This window comes from Polypterus senegalus, chromosome 9 (genome assembly GCF_016835505.1).
Source record: "Polypterus senegalus isolate Bchr_013 chromosome 9, ASM1683550v1, whole genome shotgun sequence".
Taxonomy (NCBI): Eukaryota; Metazoa; Chordata; class Cladistia; order Polypteriformes; family Polypteridae; genus Polypterus; species Polypterus senegalus.
The window spans coordinates 176387371-176400014 of NC_053162.1; the positions used below are offsets into that span (position 1 = coordinate 176387371).

At 47.0% G+C, this 12644-nt stretch overlaps 1 protein-coding gene across 1 annotated transcript in view; it reads right to left on the bottom strand.

Moving 5' to 3' along the window:
* Positions 1–12644, bottom strand: part of lamc3 (laminin, gamma 3) — a 220913-nt gene that overhangs the window by 48922 nt on the left and 159347 nt on the right. The window contains exons 16-17 of the mRNA XM_039764395.1: positions 6260–6402; positions 2340–2518 (exon numbers count right to left, since the gene is read on the bottom strand). Of these exons, the coding sequence (XP_039620329.1) occupies positions 2340–2518; positions 6260–6402 (322 nt within the window). The remainder of the gene's footprint in view (positions 1–2339; positions 2519–6259; positions 6403–12644) is intronic.

Below are 12644 nucleotides of genomic sequence, written 5' to 3' on the forward strand. Positions count from 1 at the left end.
AGGTGCATCACTGCGTTCATGAATCCCATGCCAAAAAGGCAATGAGATGAACTTATGATGAGGCCACCAGAGGAGTTAAGACCACACAAACAACGGCAAACCCAAAAAAAGGATTTCACTTTCCAGTCTTTCATTTTATTTGGTGCAAATACACTGATCTGCTGAAACAATAAAAGCACTGAGCAGTGAAGTGAAGACCATTGATTGTCTCATTACAGTGGCATCTGTCATGGGGTGGGATATACTAGGCAGCAAGTATAGAGATATTTCTTGAAGTTGATACATTGGAAGTGTAAGGATCTGAGTGAATTTCACAAGGGCCACATTGTGATGGCTAGATGACTGGGTCAGATCATCTCCAAACTGGCAGGTCTTGTGAGGTGTTACTGGTATGCAGTGCTTAGCACCTACCAAAACTGGTCCAAGGAATGACAACTGAGTCACGGTACCCAAGGCTCATTGATATGTGTGGGGACAGATGGCTAGCCCATCTGGTCCAATCCCACAGAAGAGCCACTGTACCACAAACTGCTGAAGAACTTAACGGTAGCCATGAGAGAAGGAGTCAGAGTGCCCATGCGGACCCCTGTCCAGTGCTGAAGGGTACTACAATTGGCTCACGAGTGACAAGTTCATTTGTCACCCTTTGGAAATGACCCTCTATCTGCTGCAGCCAGGTGTTTTGTGGGTGTCCTCTTGGCCTGGTCCAGCCACTCTGGTCCTCAAAAATGAGGGTCCTGTGAGCCGGATCACCCTCGGGTAATTGCGCCACATGGCCATAGTGCCGTAACTGACACTTCCTCACAGTGCAGGTCTTGTGCCTCATTCGGGACTCCATGAGCAACACAAAGTCAAACCAGTGGCACCCAAGGACCCTCTGAAGAGACACTAAAAGAGTCCAGTCTTCACCTCAGGTCACTGGATAGCATCTCAGAAACAGGAAGCACCAGGATTCTAAAGACTTGGACCGTCGTCCTTTTCCAGAGATATCAGGAGCGCCACACACCCCTTTTCTATTGACCTCATGACCCCCTATGCCTTCCCAATCCATCCACTGACTTCATAGGAAGAGTCACTAGAGAGATGAATGTCACCGCTGAGGTAAGTAAACCTCTCAATGACGAGGTCGACACTCTCTCCTCAGACAGACACCCTGCTGATGGCCGTGCCCAAGAGGTCATCTTAGTTTTTATCAGGACACTCAGACTCTTCACCCATTCCCTTGAGAGCCCCCATCAGAGCCGCCATTGAAGATCACAGCATCGTCAGCAAAGTCAAGATCAGTAGATCTCTCTTAGCCAACTGATGCCCCACAGCCACTGGACCCCACTCATATTAAAATAAAGTACCACAAAATGAACCCAGCTGGCACATCATTGCTACGTGGCAGACAAATGTCAAGAAGAGAACATGCAGATTTCAAGATGACAGTGACCAGTCCAGTTAGTCTGTGGATCTGTGACACCGCAGTGCTACCCACCCGCGTGTGCTTGGGGAACAACCTAGAGGCTTGTGTGAGTGTAATTTACCACAGAGACACAAGGGGGCACTGTGTAATAACATTCTCTCTTCTCCTCTCCAACTTTGACGTCATTTCTGGGGTCAGACCACCAGGACTCACCTCTTCCTCCCAGAATCCATCTTAAGAGGAAACGACGCCATCTTGGGCAGCCCGATTGACTGTTTCAAGATGTCTCATCTTAGTCCTGTGCCACCTGTTTTATTTTACAGCTTTTGTGCCCCTTTAATATAAGGGGTTCCCCACACCCTTTATCTTGTGCTTTTGTCTCGCCACATTACCAGTAATTTTGTGCAACTGGCCGGCCAGAAGTAGCCTGGCTGGTGTGAATGTGTGGGTGGCTGTCCATCTACGTCCCCCGTTGAAGGTAATTTCAGTCTCTCAACAGAACTGTTTTGTCATGCGTGTCACTGCACCAGATACCATTTTGCCATCCTTTTCCAAGAAGACCTTACTGTCATCAGGATCTAAACCCAACTGAAACAGAAGCAGAACCAGTGGCTTTGCTAGAAGGCGGGGGGCTTAACCCCTAATCTTGGGCATCCAGTCCAGCTGCAGATCTACCAATCCTCATTGACTGCATGAAAACTCCACAGGGTAACCAACTGAAACCTGACATTGTGAACACTACATGAGACACAACGCCCCCCTGACCCACCCACCAGCTCCATGCTTATGTCAAACACAAACACATACTGTATGTTGAGGTAAAGACATTAACAGAGAAGGTGGACTAAGTCCCTAATTAGTAATGAAGCTAGCATCTCCCATGAACAGAATGGGGGGTCCCCACCTCAACCTCTCCAAAACCATCACTTACTTCATGGAGAACCAGGCCATAACACACAGGACACTCTTCACACTGGTGAGTTGTTCTGTCGTTGAAGAAGTTGACCTGGCACTGGTCACACTTGTATCCCGTGAAGCCCTGGCGACACACGCAGGTTCCATTGTTGTGACACTGCATGATGACGGAGCCCATAGGAGAGCAGTTGCAAGCTGTGGAGAGATGAGAAGGAACCAAATGAATAAATACGCAAAGAAATAATCAAATACATAAATAAATGATTTCCGAACGCCGAATTAGCGAGGCTTCTCTCCTAAGACCCAGTCCATACTGAGCGTGTGTCGCCCTGCTGGTTGTACTGAACGTGGACAGGTAGCTTTATTCACCAAGAAAGTCAAGGCTGAGAATCCATATACTTTAATGTAGATTTCTGGCAAGAAGATTAGGACGTGAAAACCATTGAAGGTAAAAGGACGATAATTTCCATCCATTATCCAACCTGTTATATCCTAACTACAGGGTCACGGGGGTCTGCAGGAGCCAATCCCAGCCAACACAGGGTGCAAGGCAGGAAACAAACCCTGGGCAGGGTGCCAGCCCACCAAGCACAATTTAGGATCGCCAATGCACCTAACCTGCATGTTTTTGGACTGTGGGAGGAAACCCACGCAGACACGGGGAGAACATGCAAACTCCACGCAGGGAGGACCTGGGAAGTGAACTCAGGGCTCCTAACTGCGAGGCAGCAGCGCTACCCACTGCGCCACTGTGTCACCCGGATGATAATTTCCTTAACCTAAAATACAATATGGTGGAAGGTAAAGCTAAGGCTAAAGCAGCACCAGTAGCAAAAAGGGAGCGAGGGACATACCAATATGTATTAAATTAAAAAAGCGGGGGGATGATTTTGGGAATGTACCAAACAGTCTAATAGCAATATTAAAACAGGTTGCTGTAGCAGCACAATGACCAAATCAATGGTTGGACATCTGTCACCTTTGTGTTGCCAAAGTCTGGGCTGCAGGACATCAATGTGCAAGTCTGCTGTTCTTTTACCAGTTTTCTATGGTTGGCGATCTGCGCCCCCACCACCCGATCAGGGCACCATGCAGTCCCTACACTGATGGATTGAAGGTCAGAGGTCCACATGACCATCATCATCATTACATTCTTTCAAGTGAAGCCTGAAAACCATGAAGATTGATTGAGATCATTAATGTTAGGTAGAATGCCCAGTGGGGGCTTGTGACGATGTGGGTTCTGGCTCCACGCTCCCATGGCTGTTTGGGAACCCTTGAACCCAACACCGTCGATAATGAAACCGAGAGAGCTAGTCAGTGAAGGCAAATAATTGAGCATCTGAACAAGGGGATGGTTAAAAGTGAAAACAGTGCTTTTATTAAAAACAGTCAACAAAAAAAAACAGTGTTCATAAAGTGCAGTTCTTTCTTAATCAAATAAATAATCCATTAAAAGAACGTGGAGGTTAAAACACTAGGAAAAAAAACACAATCCTTTAAAACCAGAGGTTAAAATCTTCTCATGGAAGCAGTCTTTAAAACAACAACAAATCCGGTGCATCGTTTATTAGCGTCTCACCTGCTTATCCCGTTTGGGCCAAGCAGCAGGCAAGACGCTCTCTGCAGCTGCCCTCCTCTACACTTTCGCGAGACTGGAGACCTCCCGATCCCTGGCTCCGGTATGGCACTCATCCCAGTCCCCGAGACTTGATGTCCACCAATGACCAGGACGCACACATTGGGACTCCACCACCAAGCCTCCCGACTTCCGCTGCCTTTCCGCGGCCTTCTGCGGCTCGTCGCTTTCCTCTAAGCACTCCTGCTACCTGGTCACTCAGCGGGAGCAACATCAACTCAAACGTCTGGGTGTTGGCCTAACACCCAGCTTCCTTACAGCTGCCCACGAGCGCTCGATCGCGCGCTCACCACACGCACGCACCGCGTGTCTGTCTCTCCTGCACCGCATGCTTCCTCGCTCCCTGTAACCTCCGTCCTCTTTTCCTTTCTTTCCTTTTCCTTTTCTCTCCAATCGTTTCCTTTCACCCCCCTCAACCACTTGCGCTTCTTTTTTATAACGTGAGGGGCCATCACAGCTGTAGCATTAGCCACGGGAGCGATCACGAATGTGGGCAGTTCCTCACCTGTGCACACGGTGAGAAACGCCCACATCGACGACTGCCCCGCGGCTCGCTACAACATCGCCCCCCCCTCACGAAGCCACCTCGGGTGCGGTGATTATTTAAAAATGGCCTTTGCTCAGTGAGCTGTGGACCCATAACACCACAGGGCTGGCTGGGTGGTCTCGTGGCCTTGAAACCCCTGCAGATTTTGTTTTTTCTGTCCTCCCAGTCATCAGGCCTCACTTTATTCTTTGTTACTTATCATTGCCTAATCTTATTTTCTATAAACTTCTCTTAGTTCATCTTATAAAGCACTTTGATATGTATGAAAATCCATCCATCCATCATCCAACCCGCTGTATCCTAACACAGGGTCACGGGGGGCTGTTGGAGCCAATCCCAGCCAACACAGGGAGCAAGGCAGGAAACAAACCCCGGGCAGGGCACACACACACACATCAAGCACACACTCGGGACAATTTAGGATCACCAATGCACCTAACCTGCATGTCTTTGGACTGTGGGAGGAAACATGCAAACTCCACGCAGGGATAAGCAAACCCAGGTCTTCTAACTGCGAGGCAGCAGCGCTGCCACTGTGCCACCGTGCCGCCCTTGAATGAAAATGTGCCATAGAAATAAATGCTGTTGTTGTTACTGAGCTCCTTTAAAAAAACACATGAGATGTCCGGTAGTGATGTCTGGGACCTCAGTTTATCCCGGCCAAGACTCCCAAGCCGCCAGATGGAGCCTTCCCTGCAACGTGGAGATGCCCTGAATTCCAGCAGGGCATCATGGACTTTGGAGTTTTAATACACAGCCCTGCTGGATAACGTCGGGGCCGACAGGGGACGCTGCAGGAAGGCACAGAGACGTTTATTTTCCATACAGCCCGGAAGTACATCCCAGTCACATGGTTGGAAGAAATAAAGTGCTTCCGGGCTGATTTCACCTGATCCGGAAGTGCTGGATAGTCACATGGACTGAGGGGTCAGAAGCACTTCCGGGTCAAGGACTATTTAAAGGACTGTGGGAGATCCCAGAGTTGAGCTGAGCTGGGTGGAAGGGTGGCAACGCGTCTGGGAGTTGGAGGATTGGTTTATTGAGTATTGTGTATTATTATATGAGTATTGTGGAGTGTAGGGTGCTTTGTGCACAGTATTATTACAAAATAAATAATAATTGGACTTGGTGTCTGACGTATTGTCTGAGGGTTCAAGGGGACGACAGCGCCCCCTATCTGTCACAAGGTTTTCTACTTAACATCAATGATTTCAGTCATTTGTAGTCCCCGAGTACGGAAGGACCTGGGGAGAGAGTATTTTCAAGCCCGTTTCTCCCCCAGACAGACAGAGGGCAGCCCCCTTGGTTTCCAGAAGGGCCTCAGGTTGTGAACATGGAAGCTCAACTCTGCTGGGGTCCGTGGCCACCGCCAGGGGACGTCTGGACTTTTACAGGGCCCTACTTGGCAGCACTTCCAGGTGTGAAAGAAGCTCATTGGGCACCTGGACTGTTTCCGGGTGCCCTATAAAAGGAGCCAGTCACCACGAGGAAGATGAAGCTCTTGAGGAGGACCGGAGATGAAAGGACTAGCGGCAGAAGGACTGTGTCAGGGGCTTGTGCTTCACCGTGTGTAAATAAATAAACTGTGTGCTGCCTGTCTGTGTCGGGGATAGGGTGGCTGTACGTACCCTGGGTTTCAAATACCCGTCATGGGAAGATGTGTTCGTAGGTGTTACATTTAATGAAGTCCTCCCAAAGTAAATCAGAACTCGAGAGACTGGAGCCTCCTGCACATCCTGCACACACTCACCTCTGCAGCCCCGAGAAGAGAAGCTGAAGAATCCTCTCCGGCAAACTGTGCACTTCAGGCCTTCAACTCCTGGCTGGCACTGGCATTGCCCGGAGATGGGATGGCAGGCAGGCGACAAAGAGCCAATCAGACTGCAGTTACACCTGTGGGGAGGACACATGTCGAGTGATTTAAGCAGGCAGGGTGGCCTTGGGTTAAAAAAAAAGAATAAAATCAATAGATGTAGATGCCAGGCTGACTGTACCAAACAGTAACTGCTTAAAGTGTTAAATAAATATTATTGCCTGGTTTATTCCAACCCACGATAATTTTATGAATCTCTATGTGCTTATAACAATCACATCCTCAAACTCGCTTAATTTAATTTAGCAGCAGGGAGGGCTGAGCCAATCATGGCAGCACTGGGCACAAGGCAGAAAACATTCCTTTGTGTGCCAGTCTATCATCTAACGAGGGGCAAATTTAAAGTTGTCAAGTATCTTTGGGAAGTGGGAGTAAACCTGGAGCCACCGGTCATGAGAGGACATGCAAACCCCACATGGACAACAGCTGTGGGCACAGGATGTGAATTCAGGATGCAGGAAGCTCTGCACCACATTAAAAAATCAGTTCTTTTCCCCCACCAAAAAGATTTATAGCACCTTTCATAATAAACACTTCAATGCACAATATAATATTTAAAGAGTTAAAATTAAACAAGTTATATAGAGCCTTTCACCCCAAACAAAACACGTGCAGAGTGACCTTTACAAACCCATTGAATTCAGTGTCACAAAGTGCAGAACCTGCCCTGGTAGCAGTGGGCACAAGGCATGCCATTGTAGGGCACATTCACACACATGGCCAAGGGGCTACCTGGTGGGTTTTCAACAGAATAACAGTTGGCACCACCTGCTCTGTCCTAAAGCGGAAGTAGCGGGTCACTAATGGCACACCCCACACCTCATCTTTCAAACATCATAAAGAATGCCGTTTTGACCCCGGATGCCCTGTCTTGATGGTATCCTTGCATGATGAGACGACCTTAAGACTATGGCTCGTTATGAGAAGTTTCCAGCCATCTTCAGTCGTAGCCTTCATTTACATAATCTTAGAGAGTCTGTGACACGTAATGTGACCTGGCCAGGGACTCACCCCTCAAACTGGTTTAGTCGTAGTGACGTCTCTGTGTGGATGAAGGCCAATGAGTGCCCATCTGGACATAAAGTGTATATAGCGCAGTGACGACGAATAAAGAACCAAACAAACAAACAGAAGAGACACTCATCTGTCTGAAATCTTCTGTTTTATGTACCAAGAGAGAATGGAAAAAACGACAAAACTCTGCATACCTGTTAACGCTTCATACAGAGCTGGCTCTCATAAGGGCCACCATAACGACTGAGCCAGAAAGTCACAGTGCCAATAGTAAATGTGACATGCTTTTTTCTGAACAGTCAGCATGGCTTCAGAAGAGAGAGGTTGTGTTTTACTAACATGCTGGAATTCTATGAGGAGGCAACAAAAGGAAACGAGCAAGTGGAGCAGATGAGATTATTTATGTGGACTTTCAGGAAGCATTTGATAAGGTGCCACATGAGAGGGTGGGCATCAAGCTAAAAGAAGTGGGAGTTCAGGATGTGGTGTGTAAATGGGTGCAGAATTGGCTCAGACACAGGAAGGAGAGGGTGATGGTGTGAGGAACCTCATCAGAACTGAGTGGTGAGCAGCAGGGGTCAGTGCGGGGGCTGCTGCAATTTTTAATATATATAAATGATTTAGATAGGAATGTAAGTAACAAGCTGGTTAAGTTTGCGGATGATACCAAGATAGGATTATCAGATAATTCGGAATCCATTATGTCATTTCAGAAGGACTTGGATAGCAGACAGACTTGGGCAGATTTGTGGACGATGAAATATTAATGTCAGTAAATGTAAAGAATTACACACAGGAAGTAAAAATGTGAGGTTTGAATACACAAAGGGGTGGTCTGAAAATCAAGAGTCCACCTTATGAGAAGGATTTAGGAGTCATAGTGGACTCTAAGCTATCAACTTCCCAACAGAGTTCAGAAGCCATTAAGAAGGCTAGCAGACTGTCAGGTTATATAGCGCCTTGATGTGTGCAGTACAAGTCACAGGAGGTTCTGCTCAGTCTTTATAACACACTGGTGAGGTCTCATCTGGAGTACTGGGGCAGTTTGGGTCTCCATTGAGAAGGACCTGGGAGTCATAGACAATACACAATGGGTGGTCTGAAAATCGAGAGTCCACCTTATGAGAAGGATTTAGGAGTCGTAGTGGACTCTAAGTTATTGACTACCAGACAGTGTTGAGAAGCCATTAAGAAGGCTAACAGACTGTCAGGTTATATAGCACCTTGATGTGTGGAGTACAAGTCACAGGAGGTTCTGCTCAGCTTTATAACACACTGGTGAGGCCTCATCTGGAGTACTGGGGACAGTTTTGGTCTCCAGGCTACAAAAAGGACATAACAGCACTAGAGAAGGTCCAGAGAAGAGCGACTAGGGTGATTCCAGGAGTACAGGGGTTGAATTACGAGGAAAGATTAATCCAGTGGGCCGAGACGGTTCTTTTAAAATGAGTTCATCAAGAACACGCGGACACAGCTGGAAACTTGTGAAGGGTAAATTTCGCACAAATGTTAGGAAGTTTTTCTTTACACAAAGAACGATAGACACTTGGAATAAGCGACCAAGTAGTGTGGTAGACAGTAAGACATTAGGGACTTTCAAGGCTTGACTTGATGTTTCCTTGGAAGAAATAAGTGGAGAGGACTGGCAAGCTTTGTTGGGCTGAATGGCCTGTTCTCGTCCAGAGTGTTCTAATGCTTAGTGATTTTCAGGCGTGTAATATATATATATTGTAATAAAAAATGACTCTTCACACTTGACAAAACAAAGTTCTGGGGACCGTCCCCGTATATTGTCTTCCAGACAATTAAAGAAAAAAGCTGATTCAAAGTATTTTACACAGTGAATCCCATTTACTGAACAAGATGGCGTTTATATACTGGAAACCAAAGACATGTGACAGGAAGTGGTTGGCAATGTTGACGTGGAGGCGGAAATGGAAACTGCGTCATTGGAGATGAGCCAGAAGTGACGTAATTGATGGTGGCCGGAAGTGACGTTATCGCGGCCATCTTGGAATCCGGAAGTGGCCGTATTATTTTTCTTCTTGATGTCTGTTGGCAAAAAAGAGAGTTCAGGTAAGCACCATGTGACAACCCCTTATCTTGCGATGTTTCACTCACCTATAGGCTCTTTGACTGCCTCCTAATCGCACATGTGTGACAATATATATATTTATATATATATATATATATATTGTGGAGGACGGACGGGTCCCATGACCGGCCAGGACACCCCTTCTACATATGTTCCGGGGGAGCAACCATGGGCTGCTCAATACCTCCCCCGGGACACTTGGTGGCAGCCACCCTGGTTGACGGTGGTGCCTCAGCTTCCCACAGGGCTCCATGGGAGATGGAGTCCTCCACAGCCCGGTTGGGATCTGGGGTGGCCGTCGGGGGTGCTGCATGGGTTCCTGAGCCCGGCTGGAACGAGTCTTCAGCCCCACCCGGAAGTGCAACCGGAAACAGGTGATCAGCCCGGGTGGGCTATAAAAGGGGCCGGCAACCACCACTTATTGGCCAGAGTCGGGTGGAAGGTGGACGAAGCTTGGAGGAGGAGTGGTGGTAAAGAAGAAGAAGAAGAAAGTGTGTGGTTGTTTGGTGGTACTTTGGGGACTGTGTTGTGCCCGGGGGACACGGGGAAGACGTGCCCTCCAGCTGGTTCATTGAAATGCACTCAAAGGAGATGTTGCATTGGCTCACATTGTGCAGTTGGAATTAAGTTCAATTACAGAAGATTCATTTAGTTTTATTTCAGGGCATTTATAAAATTAAATGCAGTTATTTTCAGTCATTATGGCTAACTTTATAATTCTTACAAGTAAAACAAATTCAATTTAAATTTTCTTAAGTTTAGCTTGTTTCATTCATTTAACCTCATGGCTCTTGTTATGCAACAGCAATGAATAAAAATGTAATTTATGCCTGCATTTTATTATTTAAATGTACCCAGTTTATTGGAATTAAATGCAATCTAATCCTCAGCTGAACGTATTTCAATTTCTGCTATTCATTTCATTTTGTAATTTTTGTAATTATAATTTTTTAATTTGGTATAACTTGGAGTGAATCAAATTGAGGTGGTCTTAAATGTGGGCAGCATGGTGGCACAAGGGTGAGTTTTGTTGGGTTGAATGGTCAGTTTGTTCAAATGTATGTAAGAGAAAACATTCATTCGGACAGAGTCTGGGGTTCAAGTGCCAGCCTAGCACTGCCCATGTGGGATTTGAATGTAGAATTTAGGGGTAATCATGGACTCTGACCAGCAACCAGACTACTAAGATTGCATTTTTTCCCTTAAGAAACAGAGCAAAAGTTAGACCTTTTATAACGTTACAAGATACTGAAAACTGAGGTCATACTTTGATTTTAGTTGACTAGACTACTGTAATGAACTCCTAACAGGACCACCTAAGACAGGAGTCGATTGGTTGCAATTAGTGCAGCATACAGCAGCCAGAATCTTAACTAGAAAAAGAAAATGTGAGCACATCACGCCAGTCCCGGCGTCGTTACACTGGTTACCCGTGTCCTTTAGAATTGACTTTAAAATACTACTAATGGTGTATAAAGCCTTAGACTCTTTTGGTCCTTCCTATATATAGGAATGCCTGTCCCCTTACACCCCAAATCGTAACCTTGGATTCAGGCCCGAGGAGAGGGGGGTGCAGCTGATACATCGTTCCGGGGCCTATGAAGCCCAATATGTCCCATAATTGTTATTATAATTTGAACAATTATTTATTGAGGCGGCACGGTGGCGCAGTGGTAGCGCTACTGCCTCACAGTTAGGAGACCCGGGTACGCTTCCTGGGTCCTCCCTGTGTGGAGTTTGCATGTTCTCCCCGTGTCTGCGTGGGTTCCCTTCCACAGTCCGAAGACATGCAGGTTAGGTGCATTGGTGATCCAAAATTGTCCCTGGTGTGTACTTGGTATGTGGGTGTGTGGTGCCCTGCAGTGGGCTGGCACCCTGCCTGTGGTTTGTTTCCTGCCTTATGCCCTGGGATTGGCTCCAGCAGACCCCTGTGACCCTGTAGTTAGGATATAGCGGGTTGGATAATGGAGGGACATTTATTGATTTAATTCATTTAATTTTTATTTGAATTTTTTTAATTTTGCAAGTCTGTTTAGTTTCAAAATTAAAAAGGCACGTGGGTCATAGGTTACTAACAGTTTATAACGTAAGAGACATTCATGAAGGTCGCCCTGGGAGTGAAGTCACATGGTCTACAAGGGTATTCCCCGCTCGGTGGGAAGTGATGATGAGGAGGAGGTTCCGGGCACAGTGAGAAAAAAGTCATCAGCTGGCAAACAAGTACGTCACGTAGTCGCCGCGTTCTGAGACACCACAAATTGGGGAAAGCGGATTAAGTGAACCGTTGTGAACAGTCGAGAAACTAAACAAGTGCCAAAGGAGGATAATACAAAGAAACGTGTCGTTATCTCGAGAAGGAGACGTCTTTACAAACTAAGACAAAGAATGGCGCGAGAACTTTCGCATACAAGACTGCGAAGCTTTGAGTGAGCATAAAGCAATAGAAGGCCTATACATACTTATCTAAATGTATCAATGTAATCTACGATTGTTAGAAATAAATAATAATATATACACATAAATGAGTGTAGACTGCGGTGGGCTGGCACCCTGCCCAGGGTTTGTTTCCTGCCTTGTCCCCTGTGTTGGCTGGGATTGGCTTCAGCCGACCCACGTGACCCTGTAGTTAGGATATAGCGGGTTGGATAATGAATGGATGGATGGATGAGTGTAGAATTTTGTGTAAGGGCTCACACACCAGGTGGCACAGTGGCACAGAGGGTGGCGCTGTTGCCTCACAGTTAGGAGACCTGGGTTCGCTTCCCGTGTCCTCCCTGCGTGGAGTTTGCATGTTCTCCCCGTGTCTGCGTGGGCTTCCTCCCACAGTCCAAAGACATGCAGGTTAGGTACATTGGGGTCCTAAATTGTGCTTTGTGTGTGTGGCACCCTGCCCAGGGTTTGTTTCCTGTCTTGAGCCCTGTGTTGCCTGGGATTGGCTCCAGCAGACCCCCATGACCCTGTAGTTAGGATATAGCGGGTTGGATGATGGTTGGATGGATGGGCCCACACACCTTCTTTGCACCGGGGCCCGGATTTTCTCTCGGTGGCCCTGCTTGGATCTTCTAATGGTGGTCTGTTTATCATTCCTAAGTATAAAAGAAGTAGTGAGGGGGCCTTTTGCTGTTTATGCACCTAAAATCTGGAATACTTTAC